The 24,292-nt window shown below is 37.4% G+C and overlaps 1 protein-coding gene across 17 annotated transcripts in view; it reads right to left on the reverse strand.

Annotated features, from left to right (window-relative positions):
* Positions 1-318: 318 nt before the first annotated feature.
* The window catches only part of KCNC2 (potassium voltage-gated channel subfamily C member 2), a 101,158-nt gene continuing 77,184 nt past the window's right edge, over positions 319-24,292 (reverse strand). Inside the window, exons 3-6 of one of the 17 annotated variants that reach the window (XM_035341189.1) lie at positions 9,973-10,903; positions 9,515-9,646; positions 7,351-7,518; positions 319-1,454 (exon numbers count right to left, since the gene is read on the reverse strand). In XM_035341189.1, coding sequence (XP_035197080.1) covers positions 1,345-1,454; positions 7,351-7,518; positions 9,515-9,646; positions 9,973-10,903 — 1,341 coding nt within the window. In that variant the 3' untranslated portion in view covers positions 319-1,344. Of the gene's footprint in view, positions 3,440-7,350; positions 7,519-8,843; positions 8,876-8,910; positions 9,647-9,972; positions 10,904-24,292 lie in introns of those variants that run through there. The other 16 variants (XM_035341101.1, XM_035341094.1, XM_035341128.1 and 13 more) reach the window with 16 other exon arrangements.

A 24,292-nucleotide genomic window follows, 5' to 3' on the forward strand; every position in this document is an offset into this window, starting at 1 on the left:
TGGATTTCACTGATTGCCCCAAATACAGTATTTGATTAGAAGTTTTAAGCAATCATTTATCACTTTTTTAGGTTCACTTCATACCAGAATGCAATAGAACTGTTTTGAGACCAATAATATCTAGACCGATTACAACTTCCGCAGAAGGCGTGGGGTCATTAAAAAGAAGGAAGATTTTATATTGGTCTAGAAGCCAGCTCATGCTAGTCGTTGAATTAGCTCCTTATGTGCCCCAGGAAATTGGTTTGAGAATTGGGATGGCCAGTGGCAGGCAAGGGTTTGATACAGCTAAAGAAAGCGCATGAGCCACTTCAGATGATATGTTCCAAGTTCCTCCCCAGGTCTTTTGCCTTTTATTCTCCAATTCAGGTATTACATTGCCACTGGTTTCCACCAGGATTGTGCATGCACCTTGACATGTTCACAGAAGTTCCACAGTACAGAGTTTCACAACTGGGACAGGTCCCTACAATTGGGACATCAGGGTGACAAAACAGATTTTGGAGAATTTCTCACTGAATAAGATGGAGAGAACATAATTACCACATCATACCACTACAATGCCTCATAAACATAGAATAGACTAGATCCATTTACCACAAAAATCACAGAAAGTAGCTGATCAATGAATATCTCTTTTATGTAAAATATACATTTTAAGATATAATTTTAATACATCTTTTATATTTATTGATGTTGGGTTTGCAACACTTTGAATTAAAAAATAAAAAAAAAATAGGAAAAAATAGTCTTGCTGCCAGAATTTTATTTCTCATAATACTTATAGTCTGAGGTAACAATGAAAGAAGACTGTGTGCTGTGAACAAAGTCAGTGATGTTTGTCTGCAATCACATTTGTCATATCAAAGTGAAAAGTAAACGTAGGACTTGGCATGTACACTAGAATTCATACAAATATAGATCATGGCAAACTGAGAAAGCAAGGACTTATGCAAACCTATTCTGTTCATTTTTGTGACCTTTGCAAAATATACCTTTGTTATGACAGAAGTCAAGACATATGTAGGTTACATCACTATCATTATTAAGTGTGTGTCTTTGTATGATCCACAGCACAACTTACTGCAGGAACCAGGAATAATATGCATCAGGGTGTGGGTCTTTGCATGGAGTCTTAGCAATGATGACTTGAATTCAGCTTTCTTTGATATAGGTAAAAACTGATATTCCATGCACACACATTTTATTTACAGCTGACTCATCAACAGTGACTAGTCACCCCTTCCTCTGGCAGCAGTAATTATGAGCAGTCATTAATCTTCTTTATCAAACTCTACTTCCCAAGTAAAGTCTCAGTGACCTCCTCAGGGTGTGAGCTGTTTATCAGGGCCCATTCAGCAGCAGCAGTCTCTTTCCAGTACAGTCCTTGGTATGGCTAAATTCCATTGTCCCTTTTTCAGCAGTCAAAAATCCATGATAAATTCTGTACAACACTGTAGTTAATATAACAGCAGCACCAAATATTATATTAATTCCTTTGCTAAAAGCTTTTTTTTGCAATTATCTCTCTATTGACAATATTTTACCAAAACTAAATCAATGTACATCTCTAAATATCAGAAATGTATACTTTGATAAATACATTATTGTACAAGAATTCTGACATGCAAGTCATGCTATTGGGCTAGGCTATATACAGAAGAGCATGTTACATGGTCAACAATAAGATATAATTTTTGTCCTAACAAAAAATAAAACATGACAGGGATTATTCAACAATCTCAAGGATCTCTTAAGATCTGTGTAGACTTCCCTACCCTATGTAATTCTAATATTCTGTGTTTTAGGGTAGTTGTTCCTCACCAGCCCAGAACATCAAATCTGCTATTGCATTTGTTCTGTTGCATAAATACAGCTTTATATTGAATGAAAAAGCCACTAGAGGAGACACAGTTTCAGAACTGTAATGGATGCTGGTTGCTAGGAGGAGGATTGATGCAATAGGCAACCGGTCAGCATTGTAAAATTGTTACTAAATCCCACTCAAAAAATCTTCAGAGTGCTCACTCTGAGTTAGTCTATATAATACTAACTTGCACTTGAAAAATATATTTATGTATTTATACACACACGTATAGTTGATATGAAGAAAAAAAAAAAGAGAGAGAAAAGGAGAAAAGTGTTCTTAGCATTAAAAGAGGGGGCATTTTAACAGTATCTGTGCTTTATGGAGACAGATGGAGAATACAGTAGACACGTTGCAAAACAGACAGACAAACAACACATAGGACAAAGCACCTCAAAAAACATTGACTGAAGAATTTTAAATGCTCATGAGCCAGAGGTATAAGTCTGGTCAAAAACCCCACTTGAGAGCTACTCTTACAGTGGAACAAAAAAAGCCCCCAGTTATCTTCTCGATTTTACTTGGTACTCAGCTTCTGAAAATGTTGAAGAACCCTGGAGTAGAGAAATGACTATAGTACCAAGCAGCACTTGCTAGCTTAAAATTGCAAGTCTGGATGGCGTTTACCTTTCTTGCATGTTTTGTGCCTTCCCCAAGCCATTAAGAAAGAGATCTGGCTTCTGCTTGCGTGTAACCAGTAATGACAACCTCTTTGCAGTTATCTGTGTGTAAACAACCGGAGACATTCAGAACTATGATACAGTAATCCAGTACCAAAGTAAGTTAATCACAAAATAAGACCATTTATAAACAAGTAGATCATTAAAAAATAAAAGAGAAGGTTAAACAAAGAAAAACAATCCCACATGCAGACCAGTTTATCAGTGCTTTCATTTCAGCCGGATGGTACATGGAGAGTACACACATCTAGAGCCCTCTGTGGTCTCCGTGACTGGCAACACTGCTTGTCAGGTAATGGAGACAGGATGGTCCATGCAAATGAGCAGGCCCAAGTCACATTGTGTGCAACCAAGACACGATTCCAGACATCTTCAGAATGGATTAGAGTCACAAGAAATGGAGGTTCAATGGAGTGACAGATAATTAGTTGGAAGCACATTATTTTAAGTAAATTTCCCTGAAAAACTGCTTATTTATTGAATATACTGGCCAATGGCATCCACTAACTGTCCTTTTATTGCCACAGGAAAGTAGGACAATATAGTAGATGAAAGAAGAAGCGCTACTTTAAATAATCTTTAAAAGCCAAGATAAAAATCTTCAGCTACCCAAGTGGCATTTCTTACTACTGACAGTTATATCATGCAGGAGTTATACCATATTTGTGGAGCCTATGGTTAATGCTACATTTATTTCCAATATGTGGTAAACAGTATTTGAATTAATACTATATAGCCGATTGATGCCATCTGGTTTACAAGATAGAAGGGATGGGAGACCGAGAGCGCCTTAGAGGACAAGGTGAGCTGTAGGGTGATGTTACTGGAGACAGTCGCAGAGCATTGCCTGTCAAGCCAGCTATGTTGTTTAAGCTTCGAGATTTTTCGTAGCCTTGTATGAGAAAATGCACAGACATCAGTTGAATTCAGCCAAAAAAAAAAAAAATAGACAAAGACAAACAATACAATGTAGTGTAATCCAAGGAGCTATCTGGGACTCGGGGGGAAGCTGCCTGCAAAAGAACTCAATGCAGAGAAACAGTACTGCCAAAAGGTATTAACAAATAAAATAATTTATGAATTAATGTAGCTATTCTTTCCCAGGAAATTAAACAGAACACCACCTAAGAGGTCTGGCCTTTTCTTTCGCATCCCCATGTGGACTTTGTGTCACTCTGTTGGCGTCATCAGGGTTGCACAGAGAGCAAGATAAAAGATCCCAACAGAGTTTTTGGGTGAGCTATCTGACTAAGCATAATCAAAACCCGTTAAGACAGACTATAAAAACTGTTAGAATGATATAACCTCTGTTAAATCCAATTCCTAATAAAGGAAGATTTTTCTCTAAAAATAAAATATTAAAAAAAAAATGGAAAAAAAAAATCATAAATTAATTGTAAGTCATTTCTGCAGAGCATGGAATGTTATGATGGGAAAGAAGCTCCATTTTCATAAATGTTAAACCTAAGAGGTTTTGTCTACAATTTAACTATAAGATAGCAGAGTTTGACATATTTGCAAATGCTTCCCGACTGGTAAATTTAAGTCACCAAATTTGTGTTCCTTCTCCAGCCAACTGATATAAAATAAATGGCGTTAATCCACATAAGCAACTAGGGAAGAATTAATCTTTAAATAAGGCAACAACATGATGTTTCACAATTTGGAGAGACCATTGCACTTGCAGACATTTCTGTTAACACACAGTGTGAGCTGTAGCTACCTAGTTCTTGCTACATATACATTGTTCTCACCTTGTAGAGTCTATGCAAAATATTGTAAAAGCATTGCTTTGCTCTGTATCACTATCTTCATACTCAAATATTTTCAACAGTGACTGCTTATGGAAAAAAGGATCAGCCCATTGGTCTGGAAAGAGATACCAGAAAGGAGAATAAAATGAAGATCAAGCTGGCTGGAGTGTTGCTCCTAGAGTATGCATACAGTTCCACTGCAAGCAAGAGAATTCTCATTGATTTCAGTGGCACAACCTATTTCCTTAAAATTAGCATACACCTAAGCATTTGCCAGTTTAAAACATTCAAGTGTAGTTGTCTGCTGTGAACTGCTGTGAAATATTGAGACCTTTCCCACAGAAATTACACAATGTCAGTGACAGTGCATCTAAGCTTTACATGGGATGTCAACAGATTTATTATTTTTTTCTAATTGAAACAGTTACTAGTTCAAATTCTAAATTTCCATATAACAGACCACAAGTAATTAACATCTTCAGGAAAAATCATATCTTAGGTTGTCCCCCGAATAGATACTCTTTATGGAAGCATTGTACCTCTCTTTTTGTTTGTACAGGTCCCAGGCTATTGAGAGATATGGTGAAAAAATATGTAGCAATAATAATAATAAAAATATTTCTTACCTATTGAAAATTTCATACTGTAAAACTGAACTTAAAACACATGTATAACCTCATGTCTGCTAAAACACTATGCAGTGTTATCTCCAAATTGCAAGGGAAGGCTGAACTGTGCTGCTTGACAGACATCTGATACATTTCAAATCCAGCCTCCTGTTTCTGAGTATTTACACGGATTAGAAAGAATTGTGTTTGAAAGCAGAACAGAAGGAACACACAATGCTAATATATATATGTAACCTCCCATTTAAATTAAATGCTTACAAAACAATTCAAAAGGATAAGGTAGCTTTTTTACACAGAAACTAGGATTAATTTTATATATGTATATATTGTTCTGGATACTACTCTAATGATAATAGAAAAGAACTGATAGAAGAAGGTGGTAAAGATGACAAAGAAAACAAGAACTCCTTAAAAAATGAAAACCAGAAATACAAGATGAATAGACATAGAGGCATAATCCAAAATCAGTGACTTCCAGGTAGATCAGTGGGATTTGGATCAGCTCTGAATCAGTATCATCTTAGAAATGGAGATAAGCACCAATGCAGAAAAGCTCAGAATAAATGATCATTGAACACAACAAAGAACCAGCCAAGGAACAAAACAAACAATAAGGGTATACAAAAATAAAGAGAGGGAAAAATAAAACAAAATGAAAAACTAGTAGACTTAATGTGTGATTAAATTCAAGATTTCAAAAATTCAAAGATGCTACTTATAAGCTAGCTTCCCTACTCTGCAGTTATCATAAGAGCCAGTCAAAGAGTACATTTATCATTGAGAAAATGTCATTTCTGAACTCAAGCCCTGTTTTTCTGGCAGATACTCTGAAGCAATTAATTTTCTCTTGAATCTAGATTTTGCAATGAAAATATTCATGCATTCCCCATATAAAATATGTTTTATTGTTATATTGGTATGTCATTAGAACCAACGGGCAATTTCTTCCATTATTTCTGTTCCATTCTAAGTACAGTTACTGCCAAGTTAACAGCTTATACCAACATTTCCAAAAGAAGTCAAGAACCTTATCTTGCAAGATGCCATGGCATTCTGCATTATAAGGCTTTTTCTGACCTCCCCAAAAGACAGGACCCTTGCAGTCAGAGATATGGTAAATAATCCTAGTTGTGAAGAAGACCGTGCAAAGTCCTAAATCTGTGTGCAGAAAAAAATTTGCTCCCAAGTCCTCTTTAATCTGAATGTTATTTACAGGAATATGTAAAATGTAGGAGCATAGAGACAATCATTTTCTTTACAAATTCTACACACATCACATTCTAGCTGCATATCTTCTGCCTTCACAAGTTTAACCTACTGAGCTCATGCTTTTGAAACATAAAAAGAGCATTTGCAGAATAACCAAGAAAATTGTTTTAGGGTCTTCGATTCGGCTGGCTGAACAACTACAATAGCTATAGACAAAGCTATTTAAAAAAAAAAAAAAAAAAAAAAAAAGGCTCAGCCAAAGATGTTTGTTCAGAGCCACATGGTTACTGCAGATGGTGAACTCTGACATGAATGATCACACACCAAGGATCAGGAATGTGAGAACTGTTAGAATATTACAGTTTGCCAAAAAAAAAAAAAAAAATCTTAGCCAAGGAAAAGCAAAAATACCACCAGCATTGCTGATTTTGGGGTTATAAGCTGAGGTTAGCTTTCCAGCCACAGACAGTTATGTCCTGATCAGACGGCCATGCCATTGGTCAAATGATGATACATAATTCTGGAAGGTTTTGCAGACTCCACCAGGGGAACCCAACCCCAGAATAGGGTTGAAGAGGCTGAATAACTTTTAAGACATTTTTAGCACCTTGCAAGATTAAGACTTGTTTACTGTAGTTGAATTCTGGTTGGGGTAGACAGTCACGTTTTAGCATTAGTGGTGACACTAGCATTAGAGGAAACACTTTTGGCATTGTAAATTCAAACTTTGATAGAAATCTAAATAGCATCTCATTGACACACTTTGTTGTGTTCAGAACAAAAACGTTGTTTACTTCTAGTATCTTAACCTATTAAATGTAATTTGTTCAGCTGTAATTTTTACTAGGTTATTAAGTGTGGACCAAAGTTATTAAAATAATTATTTTGTCTTTTAGAATGAGAAATGGTATCAAGTGATGAATGGTTGAATGAGCAAGGTCTGAATTGCAGGCTTTTCTATAAAAGATAACAGACAAATGAAGACATAAGTGAAATGAGGATCCAACATCAGGCACTTTTTGTGAAGACTAAAGGAAATTAGTGTTTTTAAAAGGAAAGCAAGGAAAGGATGACTAGGGATAAAGAAAAAAAAAATACATTGTGGTACAATCTTTCCTCTAAGAGCATTGTGCACATCATTTTACTCTAAGCTTGCTTTTCACAAGCACATTGCTGAGTGATCTTTATGATCTAATGAAAGAAGTCCATACCTTTCCTGATCCCTCCATCAGTAGCACACGTGTAATCACCTGTTGTCAGTAGGAAACATGTTCCCCCTCTTCTGTTTTTGTCTCTGGTACTAGAGCGTCTGATGGGAGGGAGCCTTTCACCAGGTGAGAGTGGCTGCTCACTTCCAGCACTGTCTTCACCTGATAACACTGGTTAAAGCACCATGCCCATTTACAGACAATAATGAATGAGGAAATGAGACATCACAAAGAGCTTATGTTGAATGCCAGATATTCCCATCACTCAAAAAGTACTTATAAAGTAAATCATTAGAAAACAAGATTGCAGTTCATCATTCATCAGTACAAAATAGCAAAAAAAAAAAAAAAAAAAAGTTTTCTTATTCGAGAGCAAATGATCTTTTGACTTTCCTGTTCTTTTAAGTCTCATATAAGATCTTACTAAACCATGAAATAAGAAATAGGCAACACAAGGATCAATTAGTTGCCTGATAAAGACTGTAAGTACAGTCAGTCTTGGATATTTTTAAATGGTTTTACTATTTTGGCTATCCTTTTTATTAAATTGAAGGTCATGATAGTCATTTTTGCTTAGAATAACGTTGTTTAGCATATTTTAAAGACAACCCCTCCCCCAGAAGGGTTAAATAATCCACATTTTACACTAAAACCTGTTTAATCACACACACTTAGCTTTCATTTCTGCACTTGCTATCACACTTGCACTGCTTGCCATCATTTGTACCCAACATTAAATGCTGGTTTTGGTCTGTGTAGTTTATTTTGTCAAACACTGAAACTCTTACCTCTTCTGATTTGATATTCCCAAAGGACTATTTTCAAAAATTATCTACTATTTCAGATTCAGGCCACACTTCGATAAAAAAATCTCTACTAGTACAGCACATAACAGGTAATGGCATGTTTTTTACTTCAGCTTTACCTTTGCATTTAAACCTGAGCATGTGCTTTTCTGAACTGGCATTGTCAAGGGTGATGCCATTCAGCCTTGAAGTTTTGTACAAAATTCCTGATGATTCTAATAGCATTCTCTACCAGAAACAAAGTTAGATCATCTAGTGTGAGTGCTGGCACTACCAAGGTAAAAGTTAACACTTTAAAATTACTCCTTTTTGCATATCTGCTTTCTGTCTAACTTTAAGGATTATAACACCTTGTAAATAAAGCTGCAGACACAAAAGTGTCTCTTTGCTCTGATCACACCGAGCCTCCTCCATTCTGGAATACCTTTGGCAGGACCCGATGGCATGAAAAAGCTGTTACCATTATCACTTTAAAGATGTTGTCTGAAAGTGTCTATCAGTCAAAGCACTGTAAAACTAACTATATTCCACCCTCAATGTGAGACCTTTCAAGGGTTTCCAACCTTCTAAATATATTTAGGACATTTAAAAGGCATGTTAACTTTGTGAACACTCACTCGGAAACTGAAACCGAGCTTCTTTGAAGATAAATGCTATTCAGTAACAGAGCAACAGAACAAAGAAGGATATTGTTCAGAGACCGATTTTCCAGGCTCTTCTTTCTAAAAAATAAATTTCAGTTACTGAATGACACCAGTCATAGTTTTGTGTGTTGTTGTTTTTGCTTTGTTTTGTTTTGTTTTTCTTATCTCTTATTAACATTTAGCAACTTTCCAACAGGAGCTTAATGACTGGCATGTGAGTTTTATAATCAGATTATGTTTTGCTTAAGAATAAATACATTCAAGAAATAAACAAACAAAAATCTCTGCTGCTAAAAAGAAAAAGAAAAAAAAACTTTTAATTATACTGAGAGAGAAAATTTCCTCTTTAATTTGAAGAAATATGGAATGTGGGGCAGTAGCTTAGAGGGGCAGAGGCTGCCTTTTGTGTTTTCACAGCAATTAGCACAAAATACTCCTCATTCAGCATTTGGAACTCTGAGAGATAAGGTAATATAGATCATAAAAATCAACACTAATATTGATGTTGTGAGGGACTGTCATTTTCATTTTTCCAAACAAACTGTACATCAGCTTTACAATCATCATCCAATTAATAGTAAATATCATGCAATATCTCATCTAACTCAGATGAAGGAGTTTCTTCTAGCCAGGAAAGCAGAATGCCAAATAGAAAGAAAGCTAGAAAGAGAATTTCTCCTTATTTCCTTTGAGTGCTGGGCTTTTGATGTAAAGCACCTGCTCCTTTTAAATGACTGCTTCTTTGTAGGATCTTGCTTAACAGGCCACGATGTGGCACAGGCAAAGCTGACACAAGAGACAGACACTGAGGCAAAACACCATGGAGTCCAACAGGGTGGGACACAGTGGCTGCTCAAATAGTCACAGTCATGCAGAAAAACAAGAAACGTCCATACAACGCAACAAACAACAGGCAAAAGAAAAGGTTGATATCATCAGCAGGAAAGCATTCTCAACAGAGCAAGCAAAACTGTATAGACCAGCTACATAGAGGTTTGGGAATGTTGCTCTAACTATTTTGTCCTCTATGAAACTGAGACACGCAAACACTGGAGGGGAGAAGGGTGGGAGCTATGTTTTCTCCTGGCAGAAAGACTGGCTGCTTTCTGACCCCTACCAAACATACTGGTCTATAAAGTATTTTCAGAGAACATGCATCTCCAGTGGGGTCCTACCTGATGATCTGTTGTGCTCCATCAACTGGTTGTCCTTGCCAAGGCAGATGTCCCCTTGTGTGCTATTACAGGCCATGTTCAAGTCCGTCTTGCAGAAGGTAGGAGAGCTAGCTTGAGGAGCTGGAGGGATGTGCTTCTTCCTCTTCCTTGGCAGCTTCTGCTTTGCCATGGCCAGGGAGTAGTACATCCCAAAATTGTTAACAATCACAGGCACAGGCATGGCTATGGTAAGCACCCCTGCCAACGCACATAGGGCTCCCACCAGCATGCCCGACCAAGTCCGTGGATACATGTCCCCATACCCCAGGGTGGTCATGGTAACTACAGCCCACCAGAAGCCAATAGGGATATTTTTGAATTGTGTGTGCTCACTTGCTGAGGGGTCATTGGGCTGAGCTCCCACCCGCTCTGCGTAGTAGATCATGGTGGCAAATATCAAAACACCGAGTGCCAAGAATATTATCAGCAGCAAAAATTCATTGGTGCTGGCTCGCAGAGTGTGGCCCAGTACCCTGAGGCCCACAAAGTGCCGTGTGAGCTTGAAGATTCGCAGGATCCTCACAAACCTTACCACCCTGAGGAAACCAAGTACATCCTTAGCAGCTTTGGAGGACAGCCCACTCAGGCCCACTTCTAGGTAAAAGGGCAGGATGGCCACAAAGTCAATAATATTCAAGAGGTTTTTGATGAATTCAAGTTTGTTGGGGGAAAAAACCACGCGCACTAAAAATTCAAATGTAAACCATACCACGCAGACTCCTTCCACATATGTCAGGGCAGGATCTGTCTCAATCTCATACTGTAGTACAGTTTCTGTTCCATTGACAACCTGCTCAGTTTTATTTATAATAGTATTGAAAGCCTCATGTGTTTCCAGGCAAAAGGTTGTGATTGAAACTAGGATGAAGAACAAAGAGGCAAAGGCAATGAACTGAAAGAAAAAGAGAAAAAAAGAAACGTCAGAACCACACAGCGCTTCACATTAATAATATCAGTAGATCAGTGGTCATTATAAATCTTTTACTGATTCATCCCCAAATGATTCACAAATTCATAGGCATAAAACTTTTCATCGAGGACAGAAAGTGTCAGACAGCTCTCACATGTAGCTCAGGAGTCTGGGAGCAGGGAAAGTCTTGGTTATGCCAGGGTGAAACTCTTCCAAAAAGTGGCAAATAATGTTAAATCCATGCTAAATCATCTGAATTCTACCAGTTGTCATGGGACCTTATGAACTGCCCTCAGACAGACCAACTGCAGCAATATTTAAGGCTGTCCACCTCTCACAAGGATAAGAGGGGAAAACTGGGCCAACCCTAACAGTCTTGAGATTATGATTCAGGAAATCACATCTCTTCTGATCACTTCTCTGGGAAGCCAGTCCCAGTGCCTGACCACCCTCTGGGTGCAGAACCTTTCCCTAATGTCCAGCCTGACCCTCCCCTGTCCCAGCTCCATGCCATTTCCTCGGGTCCTGTCACTGTCCCCAGAGAGCAGAGCTCAGTGCCTGCCCCTCCGCTCCCCTCGGGAGGGAGCTGCAGGCCACCATGAGGCCTCCCCTCAGCCTGCTCTGCTCTGGGCTGAGCAAACCCAGGGACCTCAGCTGCTCCTCATGTGTCACGTCCTCTAGACCGTGCACCATCCTACATCCAACTCATTGATGAAAATGAAGAGAACTGGCCCCAAAATGGAGCCCTGGGGAATGCCACTAATTCCCGATGTGACCCCATTTACTCTAAACCTTTGCACTTGACCCATCAGCCAACTGTTCACCCATCGTATTATGCATTTATCTATCCATATGCTGGACATTTTGTCCAGAAGGATACTGTGAGAAAGAATATCAAAGGCTTTGCTGATATCCAAAAAGGTTACATCAACTGGCTTCCCTTGGTCGACTAGGTGGGTGACCTTGTCATAAAAGTAAATTAAGTTTGTTAAACAGGATTTTTCCCTCATGTACCTGTGTTGGCTGTGAGCAATGACTGTGTTGTCTTTCAGGTATTTTTCAGTAACTCCCAGAATAATCTTGTCCATAATTTTATCAAGCTATGAAGTGAGACTGACAGACCTGTAATTACCAAGATCTTCTTTCTTCCTTTTCTTAAAATCTGGGACAACATTTGCCAACTTCCATTCAACTGAGACCTCCAGATTCCCAAGACCTTTGAAAAATAACTGATACTCACTGATGGAAAATGCCTCCTGCATTACAGATAGAGCAGGTTTCACAGCCTGTTTAGTTCACAGTCATCCATCACATTCTCTCAGGCAGGACTAAAAGTTAGCCTAACATAGCTGTCTCCACTTCCAACAAAACTTTCTTAGCAAAACAACAATATATATATCTACTTTTAACAAATTCTGTGAAATCAAGTCCCGTGCCCCAGCCAGCCTTCACCCACTGCCTGGTTTATCAGAAGCAAAACTTTGGGGAACACAAAGACTAAAGAAGTATGGATGGGGTCTTGCCACATTGCCTCAATGGGCGCTTGGTGAGCACAGCATGCACATCTGTTTCAAATATCAGCAGAGCCTCTTTCATTGCCGTGGCAGTCTATTATTAGTCCTCTACCTAATTCCTGATATTGAAATTACAAATCCAAGACAAGCTGAACAAATATGGAAAAAGAAATTCAGTTTTAGTAGCAGCACATGAACATAAAATGTAGATAAATAACCTCAAGACTGCTCTCACATAGGATTGGTAAGGACTTAAAAAACAGGTACTACCCAGTCATCATAGTCAGGCATTGAAGAAAACTACTTCCAGGACAAGATTTTGTAGGAAAACAGCTGGAAGGTGAGATAAACTTTCTTTCACATAAAATGTGCTGCATGAAAATGTGTTTCTAGACAGGTTGCTCCTCTGCTACAATAGCTATGTTCTTTTAAGTAACAACACTTTACCACCACGTTTGTACTCCAGCAGCAATGGCATGGTACTTGAATAGGCAATGTGTTTATATGTTTCCTCTCTGTTGTCAAAATGTTTGTTACTCTGTATTTTCCACTTAACAGATAGTTTATAGGCAGGAAAACAAAACAAAACAAACAAACGAACAAACAAAAACTTATTGAAGACTTCAATATTTTCATAGAGACAAAATGGTGCCAAAACAGGTTTTTGAAAATATCTAACCCCTATGGGGTTAAATGTAAAGTATTTTATGTTTCCCTTAACACTACTTACAATAACTCAGGGTATCACTTTTTTAATGTTAATCCCCAACTTGATACTGAGTACCCAAGAATAGTCCAGCAAGTAGAAACAAATATCATGCTCTCTACTATCAGCCTACAGGAAAGAGCAGCTTAAAGCCTGAGTTCAATGGTGGTGGCCAAAGAAATTGTGGCAGCAGGATGCTGGTATGTTACCACACCGACATAATGAATCCCATTTAATAAATAAATAAATTGTTATGGTGGAGTCAGAACAACAGCCACAAGCAAGAATGTCTCCATTCTGGCACTTCAATCCAGGCCACAACATTGTGGAAAACTGTTTTTGTGTATTTGGGTATCAATCACTGAATTTAGCATTAGCACACACATTTTTCACTGTGTGCTAGAGGAATTCCTTTAGGCTGGTACAACACTGAATGGCTATATTTTTCTAACACAGAATGCTAATTAGACATCAAAATGTCTCTACAACAGGTAGATAGAATTTCTTTGATTCTGAGAAACAAGTTCAAATTTGCAATGCAATCCTCGTAAATTTATTATATTCAGAGTGACAAGATATTTCTACTCCAACCCCACAGACCCAATGCATCTGTATCAGAGATTTGTGGCTTATTTATGGCTTCCCTTCCTCAATCAATGAAACAAATTTTTTATACCAAGCCCCTCAATTACAAACACTCTAAATCTGTTCTCTCTCAAAAAGGTCTGACTCAGGGACTGAACTGAACACTTATCATCCGGTCTCAACTTCTAGTCACAAACTAAGCAAACAATCTACACTGTCTGGTTTTTACCAAGCAGACATTTCTGCCTTTGCCTGAACAACAAAATTTCAGCACATTCATAGCTCATTTCTTCCTGGCACCTGATGCACACGCACACAAGTGTCTTGTGTGAGACAGCTAAAGTCAGCAAATACAACCAGATTTATGTAACTTAAGTGAATTAATCTCAGCAGTTATTTGCAAAACCTCTCCATAACAGGGACAGAGAATTTATCAGACTCTAAGCCAGTGGTGGGCTAAGATCCACAGGGTTATTACCTTGGGATGCTACTTCAGCATCTTTCTGTCCAGCAGCAGGATACAAAGCAAATGAACTTGTGGAGTTTGAGGGTCACTGAAGCTAAATCAGTGTTATAGTTTGCAGTTTGAGTGGGGAGTTTCCATAGATAAAATACTGGGCAACCTCTTATAGCAGCAACTCTTTGGTGACTTCAGGAAGCTATGAATGTGTTTTTGTCTAGATAGAAGAGAAAATTACATTCAGCCTAGACAAATTCAAATTTATTAACAAATAAGAAGTAATACATATTAACTGTGCATTCAGCAGTACACTGAATCTAGTAGTAGGTAAATAATTAGCATCTGTTTCTAGGCTATATTTCAGAAAGAGAGTCCGTTCTGGTTCAGATTCTTTCTAAAAAGTGCCAAAAAAAAACAAGGGATTAACTACAGGCAGAACTGCCTGACAACCTATTTATTACTGGTTTGAACAACATTGACACTGTGAAAGGCCACAGCACATTTGGTGCTTGGCAAGGCAGCTATGAATTTTTAACTGTAAAATTACATTCTGTGATGCTTTATTAGCCCTAAAAGAAAAATACTTTCAGTCATTTTCAAGCTCAGCTGAGTAGTCTATCCTCCTTTCCTAGAGGCAATCATTTTTCTGAAGTTATAACAAAGGTAAGAACAAACTACTACATGTCTTAATCTAGTGGCAGATTTCTTGATAATCCCACAACTTCTATTCATAGCAATGTAAAACAATTTAACCATGTACACATTTAGCCAGATACACAAGAGCATATACATCTGATTTTGAGCAAAGACATTAATTTCTTTTTGCTATACATTGTATCTCTTTCTGTGGTTTGTTTTGAAATACAAATGCCTTGGTTCAGGACATTTTGGGCAGATCTTGCAGAACACCTAGCACAATAAAACCACATACACAAGAAGACACTTCTGCACTATTATTGCAATAGTCAAAAGGGCTCAGAGAAAATGAAAATGGTGGCAAATGTAAGGAGGAACGTTTACTCAGTGAAAGAAAAGATCTTGGGCATTTACTTTACTTTAATTAAAGATATATTCTTAATATTGTATTATGTTACATTAGGCAAAATGATGAAAAGAGTCTGTCGTTTTCTACAAACAGTTTTAATGATAGAAATGAAGTCATGCAGTATTCTCACTTTAAGTTATTCTTCTGCGTCTTCCTAGTTCCATGTTCTTTCATTTTGAAGGCACTGAGACTCTAAAAACATATCCATTTTTGTTCATGTGGATAAGCATGACATTCCAGACAAAACTGGTACACCTTCAAACTTCCAGTTTCTCTGGTGGGTGGGACCAACCAGGTTATGTTCATAAGTCCTCCTAATGTCCAAAACAGTTACAGGGTACCACACACCTTTTTTTTTGTCTTCTTTTTTTTTTTTTTTTTTTTTTTCCCTGAGGAACAACAATTTTGTAGATGAGATAATGGTGGTAACAATTCTTCACGGCCACCAAAAACAGTCTCTTTCTAAATTATTTGAATTAACAAAATGTTCGATGTATGTAGGCCAGAAGAGAGCAGTTAAAAGCAAAATGAAAATGTTCAGTATGTAATACAAAACAAGCAGAACATTCTTCATTAAGCAGTTAAAGCTCTCAGTAGGTTGCTGATTCCCTCTGATCAAGTTTTGAAGGCAATGTGCACCCAATTTTGTTAATGTGTGTTTGCATCACATTTCAGACAAGCCTGGTGCAGATTCTGGATCCCAGCTTCTTTAATTGATAGGATCACAAGTCAAGCTCTGCTACTGAGTTCTACTACTCTTCACAGTAGCTGGATTAATCATTTAGAATTTTTTCTTTGATGAAGCATATAAATCCAAAGTGAGTGGCAGATATCTGTGGATAACCTGTTGGAAGTAGATAACCACGATTCCTGTTTTGTATTGAGTGTCCCATGGGGAATTGAGCTGCTCAGAGTTTAAAACAATTTCATAAATGACAACCATTTCTAGGAATGCAGTCTGTGGACTATGAGAATTTCTGTGCATTCAATTACATGTTTTATATTGCACATAACTCTTACAGTTCTTCAAAGAAAGTAGAGTCGCCTTAGAAGCCTTGGCTGCAAATGGTCTGACAACAGTCTTGTAGGCCATGTCTGTATTTCATGATAGGAAAAGGTGCCCGGTCAGAGGATGTTGTGGCCCAGGTCACCTGCCTCAGTTTCCTTTCCAATGCAAACTCAGGTACTGGTACTCAGGCCTGGTACACACCTCATTGTCACCCTGTAATGGAGTCAGTGCCTGGTATCAGTCATTCTAAGGTTTATCAGCTTAGACAATGCCTAAATAAACCAACAACAGATGTAGAAATCAGTCCTTGTACTCAGGTATGTTATTCACATTCATAAAATCCAACACATATTCACTACTCCATATTCAAGATACACTTTGTCCATCCCCTTCAACCCATAAAACAAGCTGTTTCTACACATTATTTAAGTGTTCCACAATGGACGGGTCACAGTCAGGATGAGGTTAATACATAGGTAATTGTTGGTAGTCACGGTTGCCCTTACTTCCTGTTTTGTAAGTTTTGAATAAAATCTCTTACAACATTTCAGTATTTTCCCAGAAAGAGTCTATGTTATCTGGATTCAAACTGTACTGGGGCTAGATCTCAACACCTCCTCCTTCAACTCCCATTACTGTGTAATGTGTATGTTCTAGCATGAGTATTCAATAGCAGCTTTTATGGTTAATTTATTTGGTTAATTTATTTGAGCTTCATTCCAGGACTTACAAGGGTTGCCCTTGACACATTTGACTACAGAATAAGAAAACTACTGAATATTTAATAAGCTGTTGGAAATACAATATTTAATATTCTCTAATGCAGGTAGAGAACTGTTTTAAAGAAAATGAAAATAAATCAGTAAAAAAAAAAATGTTGTGTTAAGATAAATCAGTTAAAAAAAAAAAAAGAAAAAAGTTGTGTTAAGTATCTTCTTGTTAAATATCATATTATGAGACTTGATATGTACATTTTGCTAAAAACAAACAAACAAACAAATAAATAAAAACCCATAATCCTCCCTTTTCACAATTAAGCTAAAAATACAACCACAGGGAGACAAGCAAGGACAAGAGTTTGCATTTTATTTCTTAAAGAAGCCAGCTCTGAATACTTGCTTGCTATTGAAACCCAAATTATGCTTTCATTCCAGATGATAAGAGTTCACTAAATGAGTCTTAACTTTTCCTGAACAAAACAAGAATGGGGGAATTACCACTGTTAGGAGTTCTTCACTTTCCTACCAGCGCTTTCATATTAAACAGAACCCTCAAAACAAAGCAACTTTTCCATTGGGTAAGAAGATACCAAAAAGGAAAACAGTATACATATATTTTTTCTTAATATCATACGCATTTTGAAAAATCACAAATAAATTCCCATACTTGGGAGATACAATAATTATTTCCAGTGATGTCTGTCAATATCTGTTACTTTAAACCTAATCTTTTTATATTTCAGAAAATGATGAAAGCTATTTGGAGAAAATAGTTTGTCTAACTTCTTCCTCCCACTAACTCTCTGACCACAGAAGGTAATCTACACATTAAATGCATCTAATGTCACTAACTGCAACAATTCGGTCACATATATTAACTATGAAACCGTATTTTACTTTTATATATATATATATATATGTACTCCAACACTAATTGATCGATGCTATGTCTTGATTAAAAATAAACTTAGAATAAGACATTTATAAGTGGTTGTATCAAAATTATTTATTCCCATCATAAACTTTATAATCAGATATTGACTTTTCTTTTCTCTCAAGGTTCAAGACAGAAAAGTCTTTGTTCCTGAAAATCTTCCATATATTTGTCATGTAATGCTCTTCATCAGCCACTTTTATTCTTCCGGGAACTTAAACCTCCAATTCCTTTTTGGAATCCTCCTAGTGCTATAGGAGTAGGACCCCCTCAAACAGTGAAGAAAGCCACAAATTATTTTCAATCAGTTACAACTAATTTGCACTGCTGGCTTTTTAATCCAGTTTTATAGCTGCTTAGTCATATAAAACCAGCCTTGAAAAAAATCCCATAAAAATTCCAGTAATTTTGAGTAATTTGGATGCTCAAGGAAACTACGACTCAACTCTGGATAATAGAGAAGCAGAAAAAGAAACCGTATTTGTAAAATATATGACATGCTTCACTCTAATGAGCAGTAATTAATGTTGGAAATAAATCATAGAATTAGATATCACTTCCAGCTTTAAAGAGAGTTGTCTCTGGATTTAGATTGGACAGATTGTTCTCATTTCCGTCTTTAAAACAATAGATTTTTTTCTTCTGTTTAAATTAATTTTGGTATCAGGATACTGCTAAAATTATAATGTGATTTCAGAATGAGCTCTCATGCTGACCTTACCTCCTTGTTTGGTTTAATGTTTTGTGGAGTGAAATTTAAATATTGAAGTTCAGTTCACACTAACACCAAGCAAAGATAGCAGCTATTCCAAGATCTCATGAAAGAGATCATCAGTCTCTTCACAACTCTGTTCCTGAAAGTTGTTATTCTTCCTTAACTACAAGCTTCCGTTGGAAAACTACTACTCCATTCAAATTAAAAAAAAAAAAAAAAAAAAGTCACAGATTTTTTTTATGGTGTGATGCATTTTCAGTGCATTACATCTGGGTATACTGAGTAAGAAACCAAATACCATCTGCAGCTACTTATCAAGCTACTGGCATTTAAAATATAAACTCAAGGCAAATATACTAGCATTTTGTATTATCACTCATAAATCATAATCTCTCACATTATCACTCTCCAAAGATTACAGAATGGATACAGGCACAGCATGTTAAATAAATCTTCAAGGGAAAAACAAAAATTCAATGCAGGAAGTATCAGGCACTAAGGAAAGACTAATTTAATATCTCTAAAAATCTGCAACTCATCCTCCTTTGGGATGATAGGGTGGAATATCAGCACTAAAATATTTTTGAATATATACATAAAGATTTAACAGTCCAAACCTCATTGGGAAATTCCTCATTGAGAATAATTTCTCTTTGAGAATAATTTCTCAACCAACATCAAGCCACATTTGGTAGAGTCCTTGCCAATATCATAGTTTTAATTCTGGGAAAACTGAGTCTCCTGTTTTCACATCCCTGCTGCAGTTCTTCCTCATTTGTACTCTACTGCTAACGTTATTTGGCATTCAATTTAACAGTTAACACTCTGCTGCTACAATTCTACATACGGACATATTTAAATGAAAAATTCTGTATATCAATGCACTTTTATTGATGTACTGTTTAAGAACAGACAGTAAGATAGACAGTAATATGCTGTGAGTAGATTTGTAGTACAGGAATATTTACGGTTCAGACTGGCTACCATCTGTATGTAGTAGTGGAAACAAAAATGTGCTCTTGCTTGCTCATTCTTTCCCCATTTGTTATAGTCTTACAAAGCAGCTGTCTTTCATTACTAGCTGGAGCACAAATAAAAGGGTTATGTATGCCTCTTTTCCTATTCAGAAACCCAGTTCCACAATTAAGTTGCTCTAGCTCAGATGTCAGGTAAATCAATAGTTTGACACTCAGATACATATCTGACTCAACAAATCTTAAGCACATTTACATTTTAAAGCAGATCACAAAGAAAACCAGAGTTACAAATTATTCATTTTAATTGCATTTTAAGTGACATGTATCTTCCAAAGGATTCAAAACTGATTTACAAACCTACCCTGATATATGCACGTTTTCCCACTCAGCACAGAATATTTTGCCTCTGCTGAGCAACTGGAAAGGAGATATGACCGTATATTTCAGTGGCTGGGCCACGCTGTGTTTCGTGGGAGTCCTGGGACAAGACATCCCTCGTCAGCTTATGATCCAGAGAATCACCAGTTTCTTAAAAGACCAGAGCAGTTTTGCACTATGTAAATCAAAAATGATCTGATTTTGTTGTTGCGTTGAGCAGCTAAGTCAAACATTTCAGACCAACAAACAGCAAACATCCCACCACCTGTTTTTTGCTCCTGAAGATTCAGCAGAACTCATCAAAAAGCAATTATGCTGCCTCCAGAAGCTTCCCTTCCCCATCCACTTGAATTTATCAAGCTTGTTTCACTTACTCTTTTTTCTGAGCTGTGACTACCCCAGCAATATACCAGGTCTTACAGCAGCTGTGCTTATTTTTTTAACTACACTTAGCATTTATAATCTAGCAATCAATTTATTTAAAAAAAAAAAAAAAAAAAAAAAAAAAGCACCATCAGGGCTCACTTTGACCTTGCTTTTATTGAAAAGATCGGTCTGTGAGGTTACATGGACTGTTAAGCAAACTACGGCCATTCATTCATTAAACATCACTATAAATCTGCGAACTAAAACGGGAAGAATATTCCAGCAGCTGCAAAAATGCAATGGATGTTCTTCCTGGAGTCAAGGCAAAAGCAACAAAAGGAATTCCTAGTCCATATTCTTCATCTGGTATCAGAGGTTTCTTATAGTTAAGAGAGCATCTTACAGAAAGAATCTAAAAGACACTGACAGCTGAGGAAGGCAGATTTTGAACAACCCGTTTCAGCCAATCCCAAACTTATGTGCTGAGTCAAATTAGCCTCTCTGCATGCTTTGTTTTCCTTCCCTAGACTACCCACAGTCTGCACCATTACAGCATAGATTAGGCTCTGGGACCTGGCAACTTGAAATACTACACAGACAGTATCTTTCTTTCCTGTGTGATTTATTATGAAATGGTTTTATTTGGCTCAATGGGTCAAAACTAGAAAAATTCCTCAATATTATATTATTAATTATTAATAGACATTCACACCCATGAAGACAAATGGAGAAAAAAGAGAAATTCTTAAGACAAATTGATGAAAATTCTATTATGCTGTAGTTTGCCTACAACATAAATCTCATCTCCATTAAAATTACAGAAATATTTCTAGCCTTATTATCTCTGTCTCATTTAAGCACACAGGCTTACTTATGTCTACTTTTTCTCTCAAAACAATTTTGACAGTCTAGTTTAAAAATACACTCAAACAAATTTAGAAAATTTTAAGATTTTAAGGCTTGACATCCATTAATATTTTTCTGTTACAGCTACTTACTAGCTAAGACTGTCTTAGCTTTTACCACAGAAGCCATATAACCAAGTCACTTAGCCCTTTTTTGACAACCCCACTCCGATCAAAATATATTAGGATTATTTCCAAGTTTTCCAGGCCTGTGTCTTTTGACTTCTACTTCAAGCATTGGAATAGAAATTACCAAAAAACTTCCTAAAAATTGAAGGGATGGAATTGTTGCCAAGACGTTCAAAAGTTTACACAGAGACTTCAAACAGCTGATTACTTGGTCTCATTTGACTGGAAGCTGTTCCTTATACTAGTTCCTTATAGTAGCTGTTCCTTATATTAGTTAATTCTTCATACCTCCGCGACAGTAAATGCCATTCAGTTGATATTAACTGGTACCCTTGTTGACAGGTAAAAGAGAATAAAAGACTGAATGAACATGGAGGTTAAAATCCAACTCTCTTCTCTGCCAAAGACCAGTCTGAAGTCAGAAAAGTGAAATCCTTAAGAGTCCCACGTCAAAACATCAAGGGACTAAAGAGTTTTCTTTTAATAGAGATTAATGCAATCTATATTTAATTAAATACACACAGCAAGGTTTCATTAAAAGAACGTTAAAAAAAATGCAAAGTCCAACACCTTAAAGTAAGGAAATGCCAAAAGCAGGATTACCTGAGCAACCTTTACTCAGTTCCCCAGGGTGCATGGTTTAGGATACCATCCTTATTTCATGATTCAAACTAGTTACACAAAAGCATAAGCACAGTGAGTAAACTACCTATGCCTAGACTATGGCATTGCCTAAATCTTAACTGATTGGTATGGCAGTGTTATAAATGAGCTTTCAGTGTAGCAGATTTCATGGTATAACCTTGGCTTGATAAAAGCAAATGATGAGCCCAGACGTGTTATTGTTTGGCCTCTTAAGGGAACTGTCACAGTTGCAACCTAGTAGACAAAAGCACTCTGCCATTTGTACTAGCGGGAGTAATTTGAACTGAATCATGGTAGAGTATACAGTATTGATACTCAGGAAGATCAAGTTCCCTGTTTCTGACATGAAAAACCTCCAGGGAGCACAGATGGTGGTAATTTTTTGTTGGTTTGTTTGGTTGGTTGGTTTGGTTTGGTTTTTATACCCCCCCCCCCCCCCCCCCCCCCCCCCCCCGGTTTTTCCATAGCTTGCTCCTTTCTGCCTTCTGCAGTTCAATGTGCCATTACCCTGTCCTTTGCTTCTTGTCTCAACCCCAGCTCTACTGCTCAGCTTTATAGTTGTATCCCAGACTTTTCTCTTTTCTGAGTAACTTGTTCTTACATTTATTTCTATATCCATTCCCTGGATCTCTAACCACTGTATTTTCATACACCATCCTCACTCAAGAGCTGATGTCTCTCTCCTCTTCCTGGGTCTCCCCCAGCCTCAGCCCTTGTTCCACTTGCTGCCCTCATTGTCCCTGGCTATTCATTTTGTGTATGTGTGTGCCAGTGTAGTCTCCTATGTAGTTTCTGTGACTTTTGTATTTGAATCTGCAGGGGACACATGCGTGCAAACTCATCTGCTTTTTCCAGCAGTATTACTGGTCTAACGAAAGGTATCGTTTCTTCCTACAAACGTGGCCTCATTTTGAGCCTGAAGGTTTCCTCCCCCACATCAGCGAAATGCCAGGAAAGCGGAAGGGAGCACAGGATAAATGCTGACCTTAATTAAAAAAATCTACCATCTAATACAATTAAAACAGTTCCTTTACAGATGGAGATTTATGCCTTTCTATAGTCAAATTACTGGATAGTCTATAAATTAAAAACTGTATCTAAGCTTTAATGTTTTACTAGGCCAGACTAGGCCAGTGCCTTTGGACTTCCTCTTCAGTCTCACAGAAGCCTCTAAATAGTCTTTCAAGGTTTTGAAAAAAATCTTTGGGATGCCTAAATTAATGAACTGTGTGCTCTAACACTGGTACAGATGAAAGAGTAATACACTTGGAGAACAGTTTGAGGTCAGAAGGGCGTTTTTGTGAGAGGGGGAAGGGCAAGGCTGTTAAAGCTCCTGTGCACGATGTGTGTGAATATGTTCCAAGCTCACAACAAAATCACATAGACCCAAGCTAAATTTAGAGATAGTGAATTATTCATTGCAGCAGTAGTCAGCTAGGGTTATCCAGACTCTCAGGAACTCAGCCCATCATCCCAGACAATGTTAATTCATACATACACATTTTTTTCAGACATTTTTGACTTTATGGTGTAAAAAAAAAAAAAAAAAAAAAATGTTGGTCAACAAGTGTGCTGGTTTTACCATGCTAGGCAGCTGAACACCACAACTGCTCTCTCACTCCCTCTCCTCACATGAGAAGGGGAAGAAGTAAAGGAAAGAACAACTCATGGGTTGAGATAAGGATAATTTAATTAAAGAGAAAAAAAAAATATTATTAAGGAAATATTATTATTAATTAAACAATTCAACTAAAGGGAAAAAATGGAAAGGGGAAGAGGGAGGTGGAAAGGGAATAACAAAACAAAGCAAGTAAAGGATATGTGGAAGTGCAGAGGAAAGAAATTACTCTCTACTTCCCACAAATGAGCGATGCTTGACCACGTCCTTGAAGCAGGGCCTCAATGCACGTAGCCGGCGTTTGGGAGGAGGACAGACGTTTTCGCAACGAGAGCCCACCCCTCCCCTCTTCTTCCTTTTTCCACCTTTTATTGCTGAGTGTGACATCACATGGTATGGAATATCCCTTTGGTTGGTTTAGGTCAGCTGCCCTGGTGATGTTTCTTTCTCAGTTTTTTGCCCACTTCCTAGGAGGGTCAGAGAGAGTCCTGATGCTGTGCCAGCACTTCTCAGCAGCAGACACAACACCGGTGTGATACCACTGCTGTTCTAGCTACAAGTGCAGAGCGCAGCACTGTATGGGCTGCTGCAGGAAAAGTTAACATCCCAGCCAGACCCAGTACAACAAATCATCCAGAATCTTGTTGAAGGTTTTCCTAAAGATAA

The sequence above is a fragment of the Oxyura jamaicensis genome, chromosome 1, assembly GCF_011077185.1.
Source record: "Oxyura jamaicensis isolate SHBP4307 breed ruddy duck chromosome 1, BPBGC_Ojam_1.0, whole genome shotgun sequence".
In the NCBI taxonomy this organism is placed as follows: Eukaryota; Metazoa; Chordata; class Aves; order Anseriformes; family Anatidae; genus Oxyura; species Oxyura jamaicensis.